This window comes from Numenius arquata, chromosome 2 (genome assembly GCF_964106895.1).
Source record: "Numenius arquata chromosome 2, bNumArq3.hap1.1, whole genome shotgun sequence".
NCBI lineage: Eukaryota > Metazoa > Chordata > Aves > Charadriiformes > Scolopacidae > Numenius > Numenius arquata.
In genome coordinates this window covers 47,478,061-47,500,674 of record NC_133577.1, presented here as the reverse complement: position 1 = coordinate 47,500,674, position 22,614 = coordinate 47,478,061, and the positions used below count along the sequence as shown (strand labels likewise).

The 22,614-nt window shown below is 42.5% G+C and overlaps 1 protein-coding gene across 3 annotated transcripts; it reads right to left on the bottom strand.

Annotated features, from left to right (window-relative positions):
- Window positions 1-21,263, bottom strand: EPHX1 (epoxide hydrolase 1). 3 transcript variants are annotated; one of them, XM_074162413.1, is made up of 10 exons: window positions 21,207-21,258; window positions 11,863-11,926; window positions 10,977-11,161; window positions 9,377-9,557; window positions 7,003-7,230; window positions 6,492-6,621; window positions 5,791-6,005; window positions 3,124-3,232; window positions 2,544-2,669; window positions 1-1,069 (listed from the first exon to the last, which is right to left on the bottom strand). In XM_074162413.1, exons 3-10 carry the CDS (start codon window positions 11,154-11,156, stop codon window positions 844-846), a joined length of 1,395 nt encoding a protein of 464 aa, XP_074018514.1. In that variant the 5' UTR covers window positions 11,157-11,161; window positions 11,863-11,926; window positions 21,207-21,258; the 3' UTR covers window positions 1-843. The 3 variants fall into 3 exon arrangements, with proteins under 3 accessions (XP_074018514.1, XP_074018522.1, XP_074018530.1); XM_074162421.1 differs by lacking the exon at window positions 11,863-11,926 and having other exon boundaries at window positions 21,207-21,263; XM_074162429.1 differs by lacking the exons at window positions 11,863-11,926; window positions 21,207-21,258 and having other exon boundaries at window positions 11,004-11,156.
- Between the last annotated feature and the right edge of the window lie 1,351 nt (window positions 21,264-22,614).

The window sequence follows — 22,614 nt, the reverse complement described above, 5'->3', positions numbered from 1 at the left end:
TATTATTCAAAATTTTAATGCAACTTTCTTTCAATTTTGAATTAATGACATCTTTATACTTAAGAAGTATTCACAATACTGTGCAGAAGCGGTGCAAAGCCACTGTGTTTTGAGCCAATCCAGGGCTGTGATTTTGGTTCAGAGTAGCTTGGGCTAGAATTACTCCCACCCAACCCCTCCCTCTGGTCCCAGCTACAGCTACCATTGTGTTCAGCTGCTCCTCACATCTTACTGTCCCAGGAGCTTGGCCCAGAGGAGCTGAGCTTTCTCGCAGCCAGGAAGCTGCTTAACAAGCCCAGGCTCAAAGAGAAAGGCAGCCAGCAGTAGCCAGCTGGCTAGTTTAAAGGTAATGTAGATCATTGATGCCGATTAACCAATGCATTCATGCAAGTTAAGTCTTGCTGGGCTGTTCCCCATCCTTTACACGAGGAACCTCACACCTACACCAGCTCAAGTTTTACTGCTGCTGTGGAAAAAAAAAAAAAAAAAGCCTTTCCTAACAATTAAACTCTTATTAGTTACATTACTAGTTGTAAGGTCTATTTTTCGATTTCAAAGCAAGAGTCAGGAATACTACAGAACAGATTTTAGAAATCTGTGCTTGGGGGAAAAAGTAATCCAGTAATCTTCATCCTGCCTTCTTAGCCTGGCTGAACAACATAAACCACCCCAAAACCCGCAGGTCTCCACCGCAGTATCTTGTTGATATTTACTGCATTTTTCTTCCTGTCTTCTCTCACATCTGGTCAAGAATAAGATCCTATTACCTGGATTACAGTAGACATAGTAAGGCCTGTACCTGTGCTAAGCTATAAGAAAATATTCTGCTGTTTGTTAGGGCAGTTATTCTCCTTTCTTTCTCCAAAGCTGCTCTTTCTCTACTTTCCCAACGAATTGTAGAATGTCTTCAGCAAGAAGTTCAGGTTCCTCCAAAGCTGCAAAGTGGCCACCTCGAGGCATGAAACGGAAGGAAACTATGTTGGTGTATTTCTTCTGGGCCCAGGCCTGGGGGGTGTGGAGGAGTTCATTAGGGAAGGAGGCGATGCCAGTAGGTACTTGTACTGTCAGCCTGAGAGGAGACAGAATAACTTTAATCTTTCAAACACTTAACTCGGCAAGAAAGGGGAAGTCCCGTGGAAATACTGTTCTTAAAGAGTTGGGAACACTGTTAGGCAATTAAAATTTTACTTCCAGATCCTAAATTTGAACATTCAACAACACTCCCATTCCTTGGGGGGGGAGGGGAAATAAATAAAGTTTCTAATTTTTGCATCAAGTTTCTTTACTTATGCTGCATTCAGGGCACAAGAGTCACGTACTGAGGGGAAAGCACATGATTTGACAAGGGCTGGAGAGAGATTTCCAATGAAGATTACAACTGGAACATGTTGAGCCTGTCAGGACAACTGGAGGTTAGGCAGGGGAAGAAGTATCTTGAACTGCTGCAAAGGGGGAGGAGAGGAGTAATACGAGAGTAAATCTAGACTAGTTCAGAGGAAACACTTCTGAACGTGAGACTACCCTGTAAAATGGCTCTTGCTTTTAACTGGCACAAATGTACTCTACAGAACATTCTACATACTAGAAAGTGTAGGGAAGCAACTGGATTTGAGGGGAAAAGTAGCTTAGAAAGTGGAACGATCTGCACTTACTATTAACAGAGCAACATTTTCTAGGTTTAAATATCCCATACACATAGGGCTGTGCTGCCAGAAAATAGACTTTAAAATTTAGATAGAAAAATTCTTGGGCACACCACCACTGGAAGCCTGAAAACAGGGCGCCTAATTTTATGTAGGACTTTGAGACTCTTTCCTCCAGGCTCCTAGAGCTCATCTCATGTAGGCAGAACTGGAGCAGGATGCTGCCCACGGCATAGCCACAACAGCTTCAAGAACTGAGTCAGCTTCCTGGGAGCATCATTTCACAGCTAAATAAATACTGTAGTGCTGAGCTGTGGTTGCGAATACCTCAGGGCACCTTTAAGCCTTTGCTAATACTCAAGCTGACACAAATATATACAACCAAGCTGCTGTCTTAAGTGTCTGTGCAGCAGGAATATCAGTCTTAATGACTTTGAAATTACGTAGTTTGTCAGTATGCTGAAGTTGCTTCCAAAGGTAGGATTTACATCTTCTGCAGAAATTGGCAAACTGTGTCCAGAAAAGCACTAGAACTACAAACCAAATAAACGATAAACAAAACTGACTGCATGGCTCAGTCAGAGGCTAATTTAGTAACTGAAGTAAGATCTGGAAGAACTTGCACATGCTTTCCCCCTGTTGGATACACCATGAATGGGAGGTCCTTAAGCAGTACCTCCAGTTAGAGCATCCTTACTGATGGGTTAGGATTCTTACCTAATTACCCTGTTTTCCATGCACAACACAGTACATAATTAACAGCCCTGTCCTGCATAGGAACAGTGCGATACAGCATTGCTTTTCCTCAGCATTCAGAAACTTGCAGCAGCTATAAAACGTAAGCAACCTATCTGCAACTGTAAGTTCAGGGCAAAATATTTAAGGAAAAAACCTGCTTACCTTTCGTGTTTCTGATTGCCTATCCCCTTCTGCAGATTTTCTTTGTAAAAACGCATTGAGGAGACTATACAGCCTGACACCCAGTAGATCATGATATTGGTCAGCAGATCATCCAGATTAAACTTCCTGAATAGGTAAAGCCAGAGATTGCTTAGTTAGAACTGAACACCATTTTGCATTACTTTAGCAGGGACTTGACTTTGGTTGCAAGAAAAAAAAAAAAGTTACAAGGAAAAAATAGTTAACTTGGTTAAGAAGAATTGAGAAGTGAAATGTGTTACTCTCCTTCTGCCTGTCAGTAATGTAGGTTAAATGTTTGTTTTTCTGTCCTAATGAGATTCTTCCACCAAAGTTGGTTTTTAATCCCCAGGACCTGCAGGGTGTATCTCTTTTCTAGGAGATCAAAGTGGGAAGGGAGCACATCAGCCTTCATTGCCTGTTTGCCGCTTTGCAGTACAGCACTGCACCATTTGTGGCCACCACAGGCTCCCTCCAAGAGGGGAGGCCACCAGTTCAGAAAAACTTCTTTAGCTCTGGGCTTAGTCACCTCGTCCAGAATGGTGTAAGAGGAAACACTTACCTCTCTAGTCCTCCATCCTCTAAATTGTGGAATGTCAGATCAGTCCAGGTAGAAAACTTCTCCAAGATATACGCGGCTAGTCCTACAGGAGAATCATTCAAACCACAGCCTGAAAAGGAGGAGGAAAATGTAACTAAAATGGCAATATCCCACTACTGAACTCTGCTATAGAAGCAGCCCATTATAATACAGGGTAGATAATGTTACAAAGCTATTCCAGCAGCTGTGTTCTTAAATAAGTAAAATAGTAGAACAGGTTGGAGCCATTTATTGTTGAATCATAAACTGGTACTATCTGCAAACCAACAGGCTCTGCATTAGCTCACACTGTATGTTTTTTGAACTGATGTAACAGTATTGGATTTCTGCTGGCTTTTTTTTTTTTGTAAACTAATAAGATTAAGCTCTATGTGCCAAGTAGGGTTTGCTTCCATTAATCTGGAAATTGTCATGTATTAAAGAGCATTACAGGGCCAAACCCCACATGCCTACACATGACCAGGAGAATCTGCACCATTATCTAACAGCAAAAACATTTTAAGAATTATTAGGAAGTCATTAAAGAAGAGCAAGGCTTTAATAAAAGGTCTGTCTTCTGAATTAGCAATAGCCAACTGCCTTCAGGTAGAACAAGGCTGAATATACTTTTTATAGTTTGTTTTGCTTGGACATGGGAAAAAATACAATTTTGGTTGTAGAATAATAGGCAATTGGGAATTCTGGTTTCCCTCAAAATTCAAAGAGATAAAGCTTAGTTTCTATCACTCAGAAAACAGCAGAAACTTTTGACACAGGAAAGAAATTTATTATTATCATTGAATGCAAAACTTCCTGAATTAGGGTTAAAGGGAGGGCAGGGACAGGTGATGTTACAGTGGGGGTCTGCTACAAGCCACCCAAGCGGGACCCTGGTCCTCATGGGGGACTTCAACCACTGCGATATCTGTTGGAAGGACAACACAGCGGGGCACAAGAAATCCAGCAAGTTCTTGGAATGCGTCAACGACAACTTTCTTCTTCAAAGAGGAGCCAACGAGGAGTGCAGTGCTCAGAGAGGAGCCAACAAGGAGAGGAGCCATGCTGGACCTTGTCCTAACCAACAAGGAAGGGCTAGTGGGGAATGTAAAGCTCAATGGTAGCCTTGGCTGCAGTGATCGTGAAATTGTAGAATTCAAGATCCTTAGGGTAGCGAGGAGAGTGTGCAGCAAGATCACCACCCTGGACTTCAGGAGAGCAGACTTTGGCCTCTTGAGGGACCTGCTTAGCAGGGTAATGTGGGAAAAAGCACTGGAGGGGAGAGGGGCCCAAGAAAGCTGGTTAGTATTCAAGGATCATCTCCTCCAAGCTCAGGAGTAATGTATCCCAAGAAAGAAGTAGGCAAAAAAGCCAGGAGGCCTGCGTGGATGAACAAGGAGCTCCTGGACAAGCTCAAAAGCAAAAAGGAAGCCTACAGAGGGTGGAAGCAAGGACAGGTAGACTGAGAGGAAGACACAGAAACTGTCCAAGTGGCCAGGAACCAGATTAGGCAAGCTAAAGCCCAGATAGAATTAAATCTGGCGGGGGACATCAAGGATAACAAGAAAAACTTCTATAAGTACGTCAGAGATAAAGGCAAGACTAGGGATGAGGTAGGCCACCTCTGGAAGGAAACAGGAGACCCGGTCACCCACGATATGGAGAAGGCTGAGGTACTGAATGACTTTTTTGCCTTGGTCTTCACCAGCAGGGGCTCTAACCACACCACCTAAGCTGCAGAAGGCAAACCCAGGGGTTATTAGAATGAAGAACCACCCACTATAGGAGAAGATCAGGTTCGAGACCATCTAAGGAACCTGAAGGTACACAAGTCTACAGGACCTTGTAAAATCCACTTGCTTCTGTAGCTAAGCTTATGGAAAACCATTAAGAAATAGTTTTCTCAGCTATGTTCTTAATAAAATCCACAAGTAAATTGCTGCTGCGCTAAACTAAAATATAGTCAGTTTTCTTGACTCAGTTGTTCAATTCAGTTGCAAAAGATGTTTTTAAAATAGAAACACTTAATACTCGGATACTTCAAGCAGTTAAAGATTCTGAGTGACTAGCTCATCTAGAAGGAATGTTCCTAGGTACACTTTTCTTTTTTCCTTGAAAGTCTGCAAGTGATTCAGAACAATGAGTAAGAACTAAATTTGATTTTACTTTTCAGGTATTACTTACCCCTATAAATAACCTCCATTGCGCGCTGAGATAGCTAAAAGCTTTTTGTAGTTTACATCATTTGAATGTGATCCATTCTCTGTGATGAAACTATCTTTTGCTCTCAGCATAACCGCATTTGGAATAGAATTCCAGTCCTCAGTGAGAGCGGAAGTGAAAAAGTGTTAAATAAACTATTTATGAAAACTGGAAATGAGGTCAGTGGCACTCGGAGCACGCTCAGTTTTGATGTGCAGATTTACCGCTTCTGCATGCAAAAGCGAGTGTGATACTACATACCCATATGTAACCTTTTCTGACTTGGATATAGAAAAGGAGCCCACCTTTTAAAACTTCTTCAATTTCGCTGAAAAAACCCCCGATTTTTCTGCATATTTTAAGCAGTATGTTTCATTTCTATTAAAGCACAATTAAAATGAACAGACTGAGTATTCTGAGCTCAAAAGGGGTTTTGTTTGGTTTTTTTACCAACAGTATCAGGTTTTGTAGCCTGTATGTGAGCGTAGCCAGACTCCAACAGGATCCTGTAGATCCCTTTTTCCCAGAAGGGAAACATCCGCCTGACATCTTCCTCCTGGAAACCAAAGAGCCCTGGGAAGTAGCGGCCCAGCAGAATGGAGAGCAGGTGAGTGAATCCCATGTTTGTAACCGCAGCTAGGTTTAAATGGAGACCTTTCAAATGGCTAAAAATAAAAACAGAAAAGCCCCCATTAATTAACAACAAATAAAACGTGATTTAAAGTTGTTATATTTAAAATGTTATGAACAAAAATGGACATACTTAAATTCTGACATGCTAATTGCATCGTGACCTTCACTGTACTTTGTAGTGTGGGTTTTCACATGAAAAAACAAGTCAAAGGGACAACTGTCAGTATATCACCACATACTCCCCGACACTAAGCCACAAATCCTCCCTTTTTTTTTTTTTTTTTTTTTTTACCAGCATCATCCCGCTCCAGACCCCAGTGGGGCCAAGACAAAACTACTGCATGACTGTTTGAAAGAATAGGTATATAGTATAAACTAAGGTGCGTAATTCCAGATCACTGCTTAACACCAAGCACTGGTGAGAGAAATTACACATATGAGGCCTTGGACAGGAACTGTCACATGCACAAGAAATAACTATTCAAAGAATAAAGCAGCTCCACCAAAAGGATACTCACTTGGGAGCCATCTGGGCCAGGTTGGTGCAGATGAGCCAGCCCCAGTCACCACCTTGCGCATAGAATTCGTTGAATCCCAGTCTGAGCATCAATTCATAAAACACAGAAGCGGCACTTACAGAATCAAAGTCTGCATTAAAAAAACAACACAAACAAACCAAAAAAAATCGTTGCATTAATTGATTTGTTTCAACTGTTGCTTCTTACCTACCTGTATAACACTGTTGAATATGGATTCAACACATCCAAAAGGACCAGAAACAAATTAACTTTACCCTTCTTGCTCACCCACACACAATTCGTTAACTCCATTACAATTCATGAGTTGTCACTTCATAACTTTTTATAGCCTTTTGTAAATTATCTATACATTGCTCCTGAAGCTGATCAAAGGTGTCACCTGTCATCTCCCTCTTCCCACGTTTCTACACTGGGAAAAGAAGAGGCAGGAGATACTACCTCTCCGTGAGACTAGGCTTGTGTTATCTCACTTGCTTCTCATACATCATACCTTTTTTGTGGGGTGCTTCTGAGAAACCATAACCAGGGATAGACGGGCAAATGACTTCAAAAATGTGTTCATCACTGAGGCCGTGGCTTGCAGGATCTGTCAGGAGAGGGATGATCTTGTAAAACTCATAAAATGAGCCGGGCCAACCATGAACCATTAACAATGGCTTTGCAGAACGGCCTTCAGGCAAACGGGGAGGCTTTACGTGAACAAAATGGATATCGATGCCTGCAAAAATAAAATAATTAATTAACATGTCCCAATTTACCATGAAACTGAAACTAATCACAGAACAGATTACAAATAAATCTTTTCTGAAGTCCTTTTTTGGTGAGCATACAAACACACTGCACTTTTCTGGACCCATTTATCCAAGGACCTTAAAGTACTTTATAATGGGCAATTAAGCCGCACAGTAGCCAAATGAGGTCGTCGTATTTCTGTTTTAAAATAAATTGGCATATTAAGATGTAGAAGTGAAGCAATCTACTAACGGTAACACAGTGACTCACACAGCTTGAAGGCAGAAGAGACGATGACATCATTCAGTCCAAGTGCCCTTAAATTTTACCCATATGTCCCTATATGCTACTAGATAGGCTTTTGCCAACCTTTCTGTCCTGAAAGGCAGGCAATCGCAACTTGAAGGCATCAAGAAATACGGAATCCTGTTTGTTTGGCGGCATTAATCACTTTTCTTGTTCTGTGCATGCCTTGCTTTCCATTTGAACACATCTAGCTGCTGTCTCCAGCCATTGATCCCAATGTCATGGCAAAAGGAACTGAAAAAGCCCTCAGTGTACTCTGTCTGTGGAGCCCTCCTGTAGTCATCACACATCTTAACTGCTGATAAACCACTCATGCTGAATCAAAGATTTGAAAACACACCTTGCCAAAACAGAGCTAGTGCTCAATTTTGTATTCTTTCCTAACTTTTGTCCAAAGCTTTCAGTATCTCTTTCAGTAAGTGAACCAAAACAGGAAACAGTGTTCTAGTACCAGTCTCCTCACTAAGTAAAAAGATAAAAATTGCAGTCCTGTTTCCTTTGTGATTCTCACAATACGTAAGCAGTAGCTTCACACAGCGTTGCACCAGTTGCTCCAGGTGAACTGCCTCTCCTCAAACCCATTCAAGGCTCTGGTTTCCAGGAAACAGTATTTGCTCTTACTCAAGCCTGAATGCCTCAATTCTTGCGGTACGTAAGCACATTTTGCTCACATCGACTTCAGCTCACCACCTCTCTCACTGACTGAGATTTCCACATCCTTGACAATTCTGTGGGTTTCTGTATTCTCTGAAAAACTGCCAGGTGATGAATCCGGAATCTGATACACAGCATGCTCGACCTCACCTTTTCATAGCTCATCTCTGTAATCAGTCCTAATGTTGAAATTTCTCTTCCCATTGCTATACACAGTGCATTGTCCGTAGCTTCTTTTCCCTTTCTTATTTCAGATGGTACTTTTTTTTTCCCCAAGGGAAGACTTTTTGCTTTTATCTTTTTCAGCACTAACCATGTTTTATATACTTAAATAAAATCTTTATGTTCTAACCACTATGTAACAACCGTTTATTGTCCCAACTCCATTTTAAATATTATGGTGAACTGCCCCCTTTAAAATAACATACAATTAAGGGTGCAAGTAAAAATGTAATAGTATAATCTCAAACTTGAATTTTGCCACCGTGTGAGACGAATACCTGCTGTGCTGTAAATCTACAGCTGTACCCCCAAATGACCCAAGCACAACCTAATTCAAGCGTTTAAAATGTACAGTTTGAGCAAGCTCCCGCACCAGCAGACCTTGGCTGAGGGGCCTCTGTGCTTGGAATGGAAAGACAAACCATTCACTGGCACCTGGCAGCACGTCAACCCCAAAGGAAAGGGGTTCTGTGTTTCTCAACCTACAAACGCTTGAAACGGTGCAGCAGAGGCGTCTGCCCTGCCAAGCAGGGGCAACCCAAGCCGAGGAGAGCTGCCAGACTGACGGCATCACCACGACAACAGCAGCTGGGGAACTCCATGGAGCAAGAGAAGGCATCCGGAGGCATCAGCAAGAGGTATTTCTGCGTGACTGCATGCGAGTCAGGCAACATGCGTACATCTGAAGATCCAGTTCTGTTTCAAATACCCATGCTTGGCTCCTGTTAACACCAGCTGACAACCCATCCACGCACAAGAGAATTCCATTTGTCATTCCTTGTCCTAAAGGCTTCAGTTACGAAGGGAGTTTCTCGCTGCTTCAGCAGCAGAGGCAATGATCCAGGGAAAGCCCACGCGACACAACCATAGTATTCTTACCACCAAGAGCCCTTGGAGACAAGATTATGTATTACCGCTTGTTTATTCTTTTAAGGGAAAAAGCCACACACCTTGAATCTTAGTTTTGAATTGTGGGTACTTGTTAAGGACTTCAACTTGTTTCTTCCAATTGAACTGGTTTTTCCAGTAGGAGACAACCTTCCTGAGATACACCGAGTTAGTCCCATAATGGAAGCAACTGCTCTCCAGTGGCTCAGTGAATCGAGCCTGGTCGAGTCTCCTAAATAAGTCCTACAGCGAAAAAAGAAAGAGGGACATTACAAGCGCTTGTGTCTGCCACCTTGGCTCTTCTGTGTCTGGTTTCTAGTTACTCAGAAGTGAAAGGAGAACAATTAAAATAACATTTCTAATGACACCTGTGCATTTTCCTGATGCTCCGTCAGCTGTTTGAATTCTTTTTCTCCTCCAGATGGCCTCCTTCCTCTTCCATTTACAGCTGTTCTTAACAGTCTCTCTCTCTCTCTCTCTTTGTTTTGCAGGGCTGGCAAACCCCGTTGCCAGGCTGATAGCCACAGGACAACACGCTCTGACACCACTGTGGCTTCACAGGGTAAGTCGTGTCACCTTTCCAGGGTACTTTGCTCCCCAGGTTACCTGCAAGCCCAACCTCACAATCAATGCGTGGGTCTGGCCCAAACCTTTCACTCTCCTTCTCAAACCGAGGGGCTGGTTTCTTCACTGGGAAACACTCTGAGGGATTTTGTCTTTACATAAATGCTTTCTGTCTATGCTCAACATCTTTTAAAAAAATACGTTAGTAATGCCTGCTAGCATAACTTCTAATTCCTAGTTTACATAAACAGTTATTTAGAAGCAGTTTTTTCCTGATGGATTATGTTGCAATAGCTGTCATAATACAGAGCTGCATGTTTCAAAAATATCTGTAAATCGGAAATTATCTTGCTTTGTGTTTGCAGTGTAAGAGGGAAACATATTGGACATCAACGTCCATTGATATTACTAAGGAGGGCAAACAGTGTTAAAAAACCCAGGCCTTACTGAAAAAACGGAATCCATTGTAAATGAATAATACAAGCAATCCCATGAATCCCACTGCTCCACACAGATCTATGAAGTTGTGCAATCCCTGACTTAAAACGTAAACAGTCAAAATCTTGCTATCTAACAAATTCTGCAATGTATGTGTTCACTGTAATTACCGCTGTGGTATTAGTATTGATCGAAGTAGATCATTAATTACAGAAGAATCAGCATCCAACACAGCTGCAAATACAAAGCAGTCAAGAAAATGAGATATTCATAATTGCTTTTGAAAGAAAAAGAAAAAAAAGACGGCATTGTTCATATTCTGGCCTATACAATCAAACTGAGGAACATGCACAAACAGGAACACAGAGTTGAGTAATCTGTAATATGATTTTTATCTTTATTAGGCTTTGCAGAGTAGGTTTATTTACTAGCAATCTTGCAACAGCCAGCTAAGAACTAAATTGTACAGCAGGATGTGAAATCTGCCTACCCATCCCTGTCTTCTGAAGTACTGAAAAATCCCATCCCCCAAGCCCTGGACATCATTGCTCAGTCTCATAAATGTAACTATGGGTTCAATTTAAAAATTACTTCCAAGCAAGTTCTGCATTTATTTAGCCATTTTGTACTTCCCTCTCCCCAGTACAGGGATTTGCTTACACTCAGCTCTTCTTCTGTAGTTTCCACCTTAAATGGCCAAATAGTTGTATCTTCTTCAGCATCAGGCTTTTGTCCCTTGCCCCACCATCCCTCTTTGAAGGGTAATGTCTCTTCTTTCTTCTTAGAAAGCAAGAAGTAGATGATGACTGCCCCCAGAGCCAGGAACACTTCCAGCAGCATAATGCCTGTGAGAGAACAAAACACTCATAAGCCAAATCATATAATTCAGAGACATACAACTTACTTTATAGATAATATAGAAGTTTACTTGCTTCTTAAGATAAGATTGATCTACATAACGTTCTGTCACTCACAGGACATCAACGCTTATGTAAAATTTCAGAAATAGGATGTTTTAACCTGCGCAACCCAAGTAGGGAAGAATTAAGTGTTTTACATAAAAGCATTTAGTTAAAACAGTACTCAAACCAAGTCAAGAGATCACATGGCTTGGTAGTTAAATAGTCCTCTGATTAAACACTTCAGTGGCAGCTGACTGCTGCTAAACTTCAAAAGTAAAGGAGGTGACTGTAGGTATAATTCAAGTTTAAAGCTTTCTCTTCCTCGGAAGCTCTAGATTTCCCCCCAAATTCCAAAGCAGAGCATCTCTTCAGTAAGGCCCACATATCTATTGTTATAAATGTGGAAAGGAAAAAACCAACAAGACATATAGAGAATAAAAAATTAAGAGCATGAGCCTCCCCGTCAGCCTGGGGGAGTGGGGCAGGGATATATTTACAGAACCCTTGAACAGCTTACATTTACCTCACCCTTTCTTTCTCCCTCTGAACTCTCTTAAAGAGAAAACAGAAGACCAAATGCATGCTCTCCTGGCTCTAAAACACCCTTCCCCAAGTGATAAAATTCCATCAAAGTGAAGAACAACCTGATTTCACAGCAGATCTGCACAACCGAACTGCAGGGCTGTTGCGCTTAGTCAAACAGAACACCTTAAGAGAAAAATAAACAAAAAAAAAAATCCATTTTGAATATATTTGAACTGTTTCATGCTGTAAGTAGAAAAAAAAAGATACTCAGACTCTAATAATGGTTTCAAGCATCCCTTAAGGTATGCGAAATATTTGCAAGGTGGTTTGGGGAACAGTAGTGTCAGCATTTTAATGCATAATTTTAAAGAATGTAGTATTTCAAACACTAATTTGCTGGGGAATTGATAAGACATTAAGTATTTCAAAACTTCTGTAGGGCAAGCATTGTTTATGACACAGAACAGTCTCCATTCTCTCCAGAGCTAGAAGGTTTTGTTGGTTTTACTGCTGCAGAGTAATTTGATGCTCTGAAATTGCTCAAAGAGTCAACAGAATGGACCAAATTTCTTTCTGGATCAAAACCAGGAATTGTAACACAAGGTAATGGGAGCTCACGTGAATATAACAGGCGTAAAACTGACCTGTCTTTAAGTGCCTTTATGTGACAGGACACATTTTAGTCAACCTCTTGAGTTTAATTTTCTGGTGGCTGATAATAAATAAATAAACAAAACTGTCAAAATAAGCAGGCAGTGAAACACTTGTAGAGAAGTAAGGCCCTATGCAGATAGGACAGCGAGCTACAAAAATATATTGCTTACACATGAAAGTGCTACAGCCTTGGAAAGTGACCTGAAATTCCTTAATCCTCAGAGGCTGGAAAACAGAAATGATAGGCACTGAAAGAACTCGATCTGTTCCTTCATTTCACTTGTCCTTCCATAATTTCTGTTGTGTGAGGAGGTGCTAGTTCTTCTTCACCATGTTCTCTGGAGCACAAGACAACAATCTTTTCCCACCTCCAGCACACTCAGGCCATAACTTAGCCCAAAATTAAAAAGTTTGTCCAATATCAGCTTGCCCCAACACATAAACCCATGCAGTCTAGGAACCTCTAGAGCACAATGAAATTTCACTGAAAAGCAGAACTGGAGGGACTTTTAGAAACCTCAAAGCTCTTGACATAGAAATAATACCTACCACAGTATTTAATAGCATTTCTACTACTAAATCTTCACAGAGAAAACAGCAACTTCCCTGAAATGACAGCACAGCTCAGGCCATGACTAGACTACAAAGGTTCACCAGCACAACCATGTAAACACCGTGTAGGAAAAATTCACACTCTTGGCCAACTTTCAGTATGTTCACAAAGCCCCATGACAAACAGCCAAGAGTAGAGCTGCTGTGGGTGCTAGCCCCGTTGTTCAGGCGGGATGGCTGGGGGCACCTAGAAAAACAGGAATTTCTCTCCTGAATTATGGTGCATCAGCACCGTGGGCTCTGCCAACGTGGTGACAGAGGCATAGCACCTAACAGGGAATTGCATTACCCAGGAACAGAATCCCAGCCCATTCTCACGCAAGAAACTTCTATGTCCTAAGTCACTGGAGTACCCAGAGCTATAAAAATATTTCCGCTTTTCCCAATTGTTCTCAAGGGGACTTGAGAAATCAGAATTTTTGCAGCAGAAGACACAGGGTGTGGGTATGTGTGGGTGCGGGTGTATGTACAAACCTGTGTATTTTGCATTTGCGCTGGAGTGAGTGTACAAAGAACTCACTATGTGAAAAGATAGCCATTTTTTGCAATTAATTCCAGACAGACTTTAGGATGAGCTTGTTTACAATCCAACAATAATTGCCAAAATCAATTTCAGATTTCACAGAAGTTCTGTCTTCTATTGCAGCGAATTGGGGCCAGTGACAAATTGATTTGCATGAGATGTCATTTTGACTTGGAAGAAGCTGCCTCTGATACTGGTAGGATTACTTTTTGCTAAAAGAGAGAGATCCCAAGCTGCTCTCTATATTCATTCTCTCTCCGTTCCTTTGAAAGTGCCTGCAAAATTCCTAATTACGACGAACACTAGGGCCTAGAGCTCCAACTACACTACATTTATTTTTCTTTTCTGAGTGCACAGGAGGAAGAGAAAGGGCAAAGTGCGTCAGCAGTATTTTAACTCACACCAGTTCATAGCACACTCCAAGGGATTGTTTTGCCAGCTATGAGTTACTGGAATGCAGCACGCTCCCACTAACCCCTTCAGCCCGTGCTGAGAGGAGACCCCTTAGAGCAAACGTGCTCAATGATTTCCCAAGTTTGCTATTCAAGTCAGTTCTCTAAAACTCCTGTGTGTTATTTCAACAGCATAAAGCAGCCTCAGTCGTGACGCATCTGCACCAGAATTTCCTCTGCTAATCACTACTGAGCTGTTGTGAGATGGAAGTTATTAGTCCCTTACACTTCTTCCCTAACACCGCACCAGGAACGTGGAAGGAGAGCAGGTACAATAAAACCTCTCTACCCTTGCAGTTTTCAGAGATGTAAACAACAAAGTGCTGGTGTTTTTATTCTCTAAAGTCTCTTGATGCAACCATGCTGGCACATTGCCTTTAAAAAGGGCTACTTCAAAGGGAGTTCATGTTTTTGTTTGGCTTTTTCCTCTTTTTATGCAACCAAAGGCAAGACCTCAGAAGGAACTATTTCCATTTATTCCACCGTCAAATATTTAGGCTCCAAGGCTTTGCTGTACTCCAGGGTGGACACTGTGGACAGCACCTAAATACCTCAGACAGTACTTTTATCCTAAAGAGTCCAAGGAAGAATATTTTCATTTTGCTACTTTAAAAACATGTTTTGAAAGAAAAATGTTGTAGTGTGATGGATCCAGTAAATAGCCCAAAAACTAGCTCCTCTTGAAGGCCAAGTGCACCTCAAGAAATACGTTGTTTGCAACAAAACCCCAAAACTTTCTTAGAGCATCTTACTACTCTTGTGGAAAACATTTGTTTTTCAGCATTGTTTGCATTTTAAGTTGCGTTGTCCTCTGTTCATGCATTAACAGCAGAGCAAATAGCTCCACAAGAAGAGAACAATTATTTATATGAAAGCTATGCCCTGTTTTCATCAGTATCAAGTAACAGATGCCCCGGAGAACAGTGCTAATAATTTTTTAGAGAGGTCATCTATGAAATAGCTTAATGCTAAAACCCCCATCTTGTTCTACTGGTCTTTGCTTTAGAATCCGTCAGAAACACATCATTGGAGAAATAAGCAACTGGAAAGACTTTCAACCTAACATCTGGAAACCCAAGGTTGGTTTATTAGCACGCTGCAAGGTAGCTCAGCACACTCTGATGCTGTCAGATACAAGGTTTATTGATTAATAATTACTCTGCAGGAGGGATAACAGCTCAATTTAGAAGTGATGTTTCTATTTATTTTTGTTGTGTTACATAAACTCCCCCATTAGCTTTTACTGAAAAGACACCGCTCTGCTGCAGCCTCTTTGGTTACAGATCGGTTCGCCTGAAGAACAGCGATTGCAGGTTTCTCTTCCCAACAGATCTGAAGGAAAAACAACCCACTGAAGGACTTCAAAAACTCGTGGCACCTGTAGCAGGGTCCCCTAGCACTGAGAGTCTAAAAGGGACTAAGATGTGGCACAGCCCCAGAAGCTTCACCCTCACTCTACCTCCTACCATCTCCAGGCATCACATTTTTGTCATTATAACACACCAGAAACAGAAGAAAACCACGAAGACATTTGTATAAGAAAAGCTGCCTATTTATGTAGTTTATGGAGCATTATGACAAGCTTCAAAATAGCTTAGCAATGTAGGAATTGCTTTGCATACAACTGATAACATCTCCCAGGTGACCATAAAGCGATCCGTTAAGGTTGTAGGAAAGGAGGAGAGGTAGGCATTGGATGAAACAAAGCCTCCTATGCAGGGAAGCAAATCAAAGACAGGAAATACAAATCCAGAGTTTCTGGCTTGTCTCGATAAGAAATTTAGCATTTACATTTTTTTATTGCCATAGGGAGGTGGCACACAATGCTATCTCCAAAACAGCAGGAAGAGATGATATCATTCTGTTCCGCAATCTTTTTCTAGACTGTTGGCAATCAGGAATTAGCCAGTACGGCAGGAACCTAATTAGAAGACTACCACCAAGGGAAGGGGTCACCTCCCCAAAGAAGGAGAAACCCAGGGGGTTTCTCTCCTGGGGGGACAGCGAGGCCTCTGCCAGGACAGGCTGGGGGGTACACCTCCATCACTGCTGAGGGACACCCCACACTGCTGGCACTGCTCCCTTGCACAACAGTAACGAGCAACAGAGAGCCAGCGTAAGGTTCGTACGCATCACCCAGAACTCGTACTTAGGGCAACTGGTACATGTCTTGCTCATCTCAATTTTCCTTATTTTGCTTCTGTTATTCTTGAACAAACCCACTTCCTTCAGAGTCTAAAAAAAAGCCTGTGGGCTACATAAACACAAACTGGCAGAATCCGACCCAGGATCTGTGTGATGTCCATTATCGTGACCCAATGACAATGCACACTATTCAGGGGAAAGGAGGTCTACTCTCCATCTGCAGTAATTTCTGGTTAGGACTCTACAGACAGAAAAGCTGCTAAAGGATTCTGAAATCAGCACTGCTCAGCCACAATTAATTAAGGGTGAAAGAACTGTTTAAACTTTCATAATAACGCATTTTCTAGCTAAAACACTAAGGTTAGATCATGCAAAGATTTTATTCTATTTATCCTCTCCAGCCTTTACCCTATTAAATGACCCTCAAGTTCCAACAACAGCAGAACTTTTTTGCATGCAGGCAGAGAAGCGACAGAAGCCTGGCACACAACCTGGGGGTGAAAGCTGGGTCTCCTAGACAGAACTCCCTCAAATCACGTTAGAGTTAAAAAAAGGGAAGGATATCATGCCTGTAAAAAGTTTTTAAAACAGTTCTTAGCCACTAAATGACACAGTCCAGTAAAACAGACTCCCAAGAACATCTCGTTCGAACTTCAACATTTAGTGTCCAATGTCTGAAAAGGAGTTATGAATAGCACATTGTTCTGGTTTGCCTTTCACCAGAGTTTCTAGCAATAACGAGATTAACCTCCTCATCCTATGCCAGCATCTGTGTTTTACGAAGGGGGTGGAAAAAAAGTGCAGATGAACCAGAAGAGTTCGATATTACAGATAAGAAAATGAGATTGAGGTAATTGTTCCTCAGGCCTTAAGGGCAATTCAAGCTCTATTATTAATTTTGCCAAATCCTCCAGTAGTAAAGAGTAAAAGGTTGCCTTCCATGAAATCAGAGAGGGAAAGATCTTCTTTAACTAGCAGCTATATAAGCTCTTTGTATTAGCGCTGTTAGAAAACTGTGTTACTAGAACCTGTAATTATTAACACATGCAGAATTGACACATACGGGTGCCTTAGAGGGGACAAAAGGAAAAGAGCGCAAACAGTTTGGAATCTTGCACTTCAAACTACGTAAGAACAAAGTATATGACAATCTTTCCATTAAAAGATGGTGTAGAGATGGAAATGATGAATATAAAGACTGCCAGAGGAAATCTCTGGCAATCTGCAAGACAGCAAGACAAGGTGCACTCTGTAAATTTAAATTAGGATCATGACTCCAAGTAGTAAGGGCATCATAAACAAAAACGTGTACAAGAGTGTAAAAGAAAAAAAAATATTATTTGTTTTAAATTGTGACTATGGAAACAGGAAGAGATAGAAACTTGTTATCTCTCTATGAGGACTTCAGTCTCAAAGAGAAAAGGAACTTTAAATGATGAGAGAGGAGGGGAACAGATGGTAGTCATCATTTTCTGTCAAATAACTGCAACACCAAAAGGATGTGCCAGAGTAAACATGTAACAGGAACAATTCTTGCTACTTCATCTCTCTCTTAATAACAACTAAATATTTAAGTTCTCTTTGGATTTAAGGGCTTCACCTAGAAAAGTGCACTACCGGTAACCACCAGATTAGAACAATTAACTCTCATGATGGAGCAGCCAAGAGAACTAGAGCTTTATTTTTGATTCATAACATGCAACTAACTAACATCTTGCATTAGGCAGTAAAGCATACTCAGGGTACAGACGTGGAGGGCAGCCGGGACATGCGGAACAAATGGACAGAGCAATAGTTGTGTGTCTTCATTGCAGAGTTCAAAATAAAACAAATAATAGAAAAAAAATCTACTGCTGGGCACAAGAAATAAGAAGAATTGCTTGAGGTAGAGGAAGAATGAAGAGAGGGAAAAAAAGTTTGCTGAGGCTTTATTTTTCTCGTGGACTACACTTAATCATATCCAACAGAGATGTTTCAAAAAAAACCCAAGTGGAGGAATGTTGGACAACAGCTCACTTTTCAGAGAAGAAACCTAGAAAACAGCTCCTGTTCTTTACTCCCAGAGGATCCCTCCACAAACATGATCACACACGATTTCCTCATTCTGGCAACTGCACCAGAAGTCAGTATCATATGCTATTGGAAAAAGCGACTAACAAAGCATGGCTACCACGATTCCCACCAAAATATTCCCAGCCCTGCCAATCAGAAAGTATTTGATCAATAACAATATGCTTGAATATATATCAAAGCTGATAATGCAGCATAAAAAAAAAAAAAAAAAAAAACAACAAACCAAACACAAACACAAAATCCCCAAAAAAATCAAACCCCAAAACAACAAACCAACCAAACCAACCCATAAAATCCAGCATATATTCAAATCATTGTGTTCACCATCCTGCTATGTCTAGTGTGACCAAGATATTAAAGCAAATGCCATGTTACAAGTAGATTTTTGTGCTTTACTATTTACGTAAATATCCATTTGCATATACAATGATGCTTTTAATTAAAAATACGTGTTCAGAAGGAGAATCCAGGACTTCTTCCAGTAGCAGTATTCAGAAGGGAAAAAAGTATTTTCAGCATTAATTACGAGCAGACCAAAGCTCTCCAGAGAGAGAGGCAAGACACTCTACTTCCAAGTGACTTTTCTTAAGGGACCTACGCAGTAATTAGAGATCTCTTTGCCACGTGTGGAACTTGCACGTTAAAGATGACTGCGCCAGTTCTAGGACTGTGCATGGCATGAAGAAAATACTCTTGCAGGCTCAAGGAAGCAGTGCACACTCTACCACAGAGGTAAGGCTTTACCTCTGCTTGTCTGGCCACAAAATTTGAATAATCCGACTATAATACAAGAAATTATGCATAGGAATATGTAAGATAATCAATTCATTTTGCCTAGAGCTATAAGCTATACTTCACCTACCACCCCCATCCCTGCTTTGCTGCTTCTCCACTGACAAATTACTTGATAAACTATTATTGAAGAAACAAGAACTTCTGGGACTATTACCATTCAGGAATTATTACCCCAAACCTTTTTATGTACCTGCTGTAATTACTTCGAACAAATTGGCCATGTATATTCTACTAAGAAGCCTGAACTTGTTTCACAGTGTTTACCATACCAAAACATTGCAGTTCTATGGCTAAAAATACTAGGTACGTCTGAAAGCTTTGCTGAAACCTGAGATAAACACGGAATTATCCTATGCAATGACCAAACACAAGAAGTATAGGAGATCCGAGATGGGGGGAAAAAAGGACTTTTGAAAACACTTAGTAATTCAAAACCTATTATGGGCAATTCATGCAGACAAATTGCATGTGGATTTAGGCTGCACTGGTTATTACCAACTGTGCTCCATTTCTAGTTGTTTACTTCAACATCATGATTCCCTCTATGAAAAACATAACAATTCAAAAGAAATAACAAACAAATGGAGTTCAAGCAAATCACACACAAGTTTTAGATATAAATTCAGACTGGAAAAGATGTAGAACAAAGTCACGAACCTGACACCCTGCCAGGACCTTCCCCACAAAGACTTCAGCTCTGACAAAGATCTAATCCTTGTCCTTGGACAACTTCAGCTGCGGATTGATTTTTCAAAAGCTGCCTAATTGCTTTTGGTGCCTCTCTCCCATCGATTTTCAGTAAGCATTAGCAATTTGTGCACTCAAGTCTCAGTTTTAGCTTACTTCAGACAGGGGTAATATCCGTTTCAGGAGAGATGCACAGCATCTCAAAAGGAATAGCGCCAATCAAAACGTTAACCCCACGTTTGTGGCTGGAGAAGTAAATTTCAGGCAAGTGGCTTTTAAGACTCATCCCATTTCCCAGGTTCACCTACAATAACTAGGCGAGTTTTCCTATTTTAGGTAAAGCTCTGCTATGAAAAGATGACAAAACAGACCACCTCAACAGAATTGGAAAATGAAGCAATACACTTGATTAGGACATGTTTTAACTGCAGGGCAACCAAGTCAAAATCCCAGCTGAATTCTGACAAACTGGCCAAGCTGGAGGAGTGAGCATGTCATTTGCTTCATCTTTGCAGATTGCTCAGTTATGCAACAAAATACGGTCGTTAAACTTAAAATGTTTTCTTCTCACTCCTAAAATGCTTGTTCAGCAAAGGGAACTACGTAACTGTGTATACGGTGCTCATTCAACCAATTTTCAGGTTTGGCAAATGGCCCATTAGAGAAAAGAAAAGAAAAAAAGAAAAAAGAAAAAGTTAAATTTCATATCCCTGGTTTAGATATGAGTAAAAAAAAACAAACAAACAAACAAACAAAAAAAACCACCAAAAAAAAACAAACCAAGAACGGGCTAAAACCGTTTATATGCCAACAGTTAAAGCCACTTACTCTCCCTAAACCAGAAAGCCTGGCCAGATTCCCAATGAACGCTAAATAAACTTGTTTCCATCAGTATTGTCAGCAGAAAGGCTCAATCCAGGGTATGTCCCATCTACTCCCTCCCCCCAAGAAAAGCCGATCAGGACCTTCCCTTTCAGGAAATTAACCCAAAAAATCCCCACCCGCCCCACCGCTGTTATCCAGGCTTCAATAATACCCATTGTTAATAGTATTTCGATGCTGGCAGAGGGGCACACGCTCTTTAAAACAATGGTATTTAAGGCACGTAGGCGCAGAGGCCGCTTTAAACAGCCTCTTCCCCCCCCCGTTCGCTCTCCTCCCGGTGTTCAAGGTCTGAGCACCCAGGGAATAACCCGTGAGAGTAATTTCAGTTACTGGATGGAAATTTCGCTCGGGCTTCGCTCCCTCATCTGCCAAGGGGGGCAGCGGCACCATTTCACAGGCACCCCCCCGCCCCGAGGCAGGGAACTTCACCAACGGCCGCCGGGCAACGGCCGCCGCGGGCAGGACCTCGCCCGGCGAGGCGAGGAAACTTCCCTCCCCGGGGGCTGTCCCACCGGGCGGCTGAGGTGAGGCAGAACCCCGCCGCCGAGGGGCTTAGCGCCGCCTCCCCTGAGGAGAAAGGAGCTCGGGCCGCGGGACTCCCCTCACACCCCCCGGCCCGGCCGCCGCCCGCCGTTACCTGTCGCGGCCGGAGCGGGGACCGTCCCCGCGCACGCCTCGCTTCTCCTCTCCTCACTGCCCCGCCGGGAGAGGGGCAGGGTGTTGGCCGGGCCCCTCTGCCCGCAGCCCGCTGGGAGATGTAGTTCCTGCCGCGGGGGCGGGGAGCCGCCGGGCCGCCCCCGAGGCCCTCCCCGGCTCGGCCCAGGCTGGGCGGTGCGGGCCGGCCGCGGCCTCCCCTGGCGAGGATGAAGGAGCAGACGGGCCGCGAAGTCTTTACCTTCTTGTCCCGGCCACCGAGCCCTCTCTGGGGAATTATTAGCCGGCGTTAGCACCCGCTGGCAGAGCTGGTGGCTCCCTGCCCGCCCAACGCCCCCCAAACCTGGGGGCTACCTGGGCTCCCCAGCACAGGGTTACATGCTTCAGCCCAGCAAACTAATTCCCTGCTGTAAGGCCAGAACTGGGGCACGGCCAGGCAGCAACTAACGAACGGGTGGCACCAGGTGTGATCCTCCTAAGTGGCTTCTCAGCCAACCTCACCAGCACTCGCCCTTTCTCCAAGAGAAACACATTCAGGCTGCTCCACCTGCCCTGTGGAGCAGGTCCTGTACAGCACTGTCCTGTACAGCACAAAAACGTGCCTCACAGAAAAAAACACACCGAGAACGCAGGTAACAGGGGTGCTTTTCCCCCAAACCCCTCTTCTCCAAAGCCTGTCTTCCAAACTTGGTCGGAGAGAGCAGAGCGAGCCTCAGAAGGTCAAGCTGTAACAACTAATCCCATCGGTAAGAACATAACAAGCAACTTGAATTCTTTATTGGCTCTTCGAGGTTTTTCCCATTCAGTCTCGGTTTTCATCTATCACTTCACTCGCAGGTTCCAATATTGCGTTGTCACCTCCCCACCATCTCCATTCTCTTGTTTTGATTGTTGAAGAGAAGCCTTAACAAACAGACTTGTGGTCGCAGATAACAATTCCCTTCACGTCTCTCACTCTCTTCTACCCAGCCACCCCAGTCTGCTGGGGCACTCCTTTGCCCGAGGAGTATTTGGTGCAGTTCTCCTGCTCTTTTGCTGAGCAGCAATAGCGGTTCAATTAAAAAAAGTGATCTGTTCTGAAGCAACGGGTGCTTAAACTATTCTATAAGTAAGGCTTGTCTTTTTTTGTCGTTTTCTTCTTCCACAGCAAACATGCTGGCAGAGAGTTCCGCTCCTTGTGGGGCATCTGTCTTCACCAACAGCTCCACACTACTTTTCTTGAGATGCCAAAAGAATTAGTAGCAACCCATCTTTCTTCTGCGAGACAACAGGCGTTTCACAAGCATGCAAGTAAGACAGTGTTGAATTTCATAGTAAAACGTAACAACTTTTATAGGATGGTAGATAAAAATGCAACTGTATTATGTCCCACCGTCATAACACTTTATTAC

Excerpts from the sequence above, each read along its gene's own strand:
- EPHX1 (XM_074162421.1), bottom strand. The coding sequence starts at position 11,156 with ATGCTGCTGGAAGTGTTCCTGGCTCTGGGGGCAGTCATCATCTACTTC. Across the intron at positions 7,231-9,376 it reads ATTCAAAACTAAGATTCAAG|GCATCGATATCCATTTTGTT; the intron begins GTGTGTGGCTTT and ends TTATTTTTGCAG. Across the intron at positions 6,622-7,002 it reads AGAAGCACCCCACAAAAAAG|ACTTTGATTCTGTAAGTGCC; the intron begins GTATGATGTATG and ends TTTTTAATGCAG.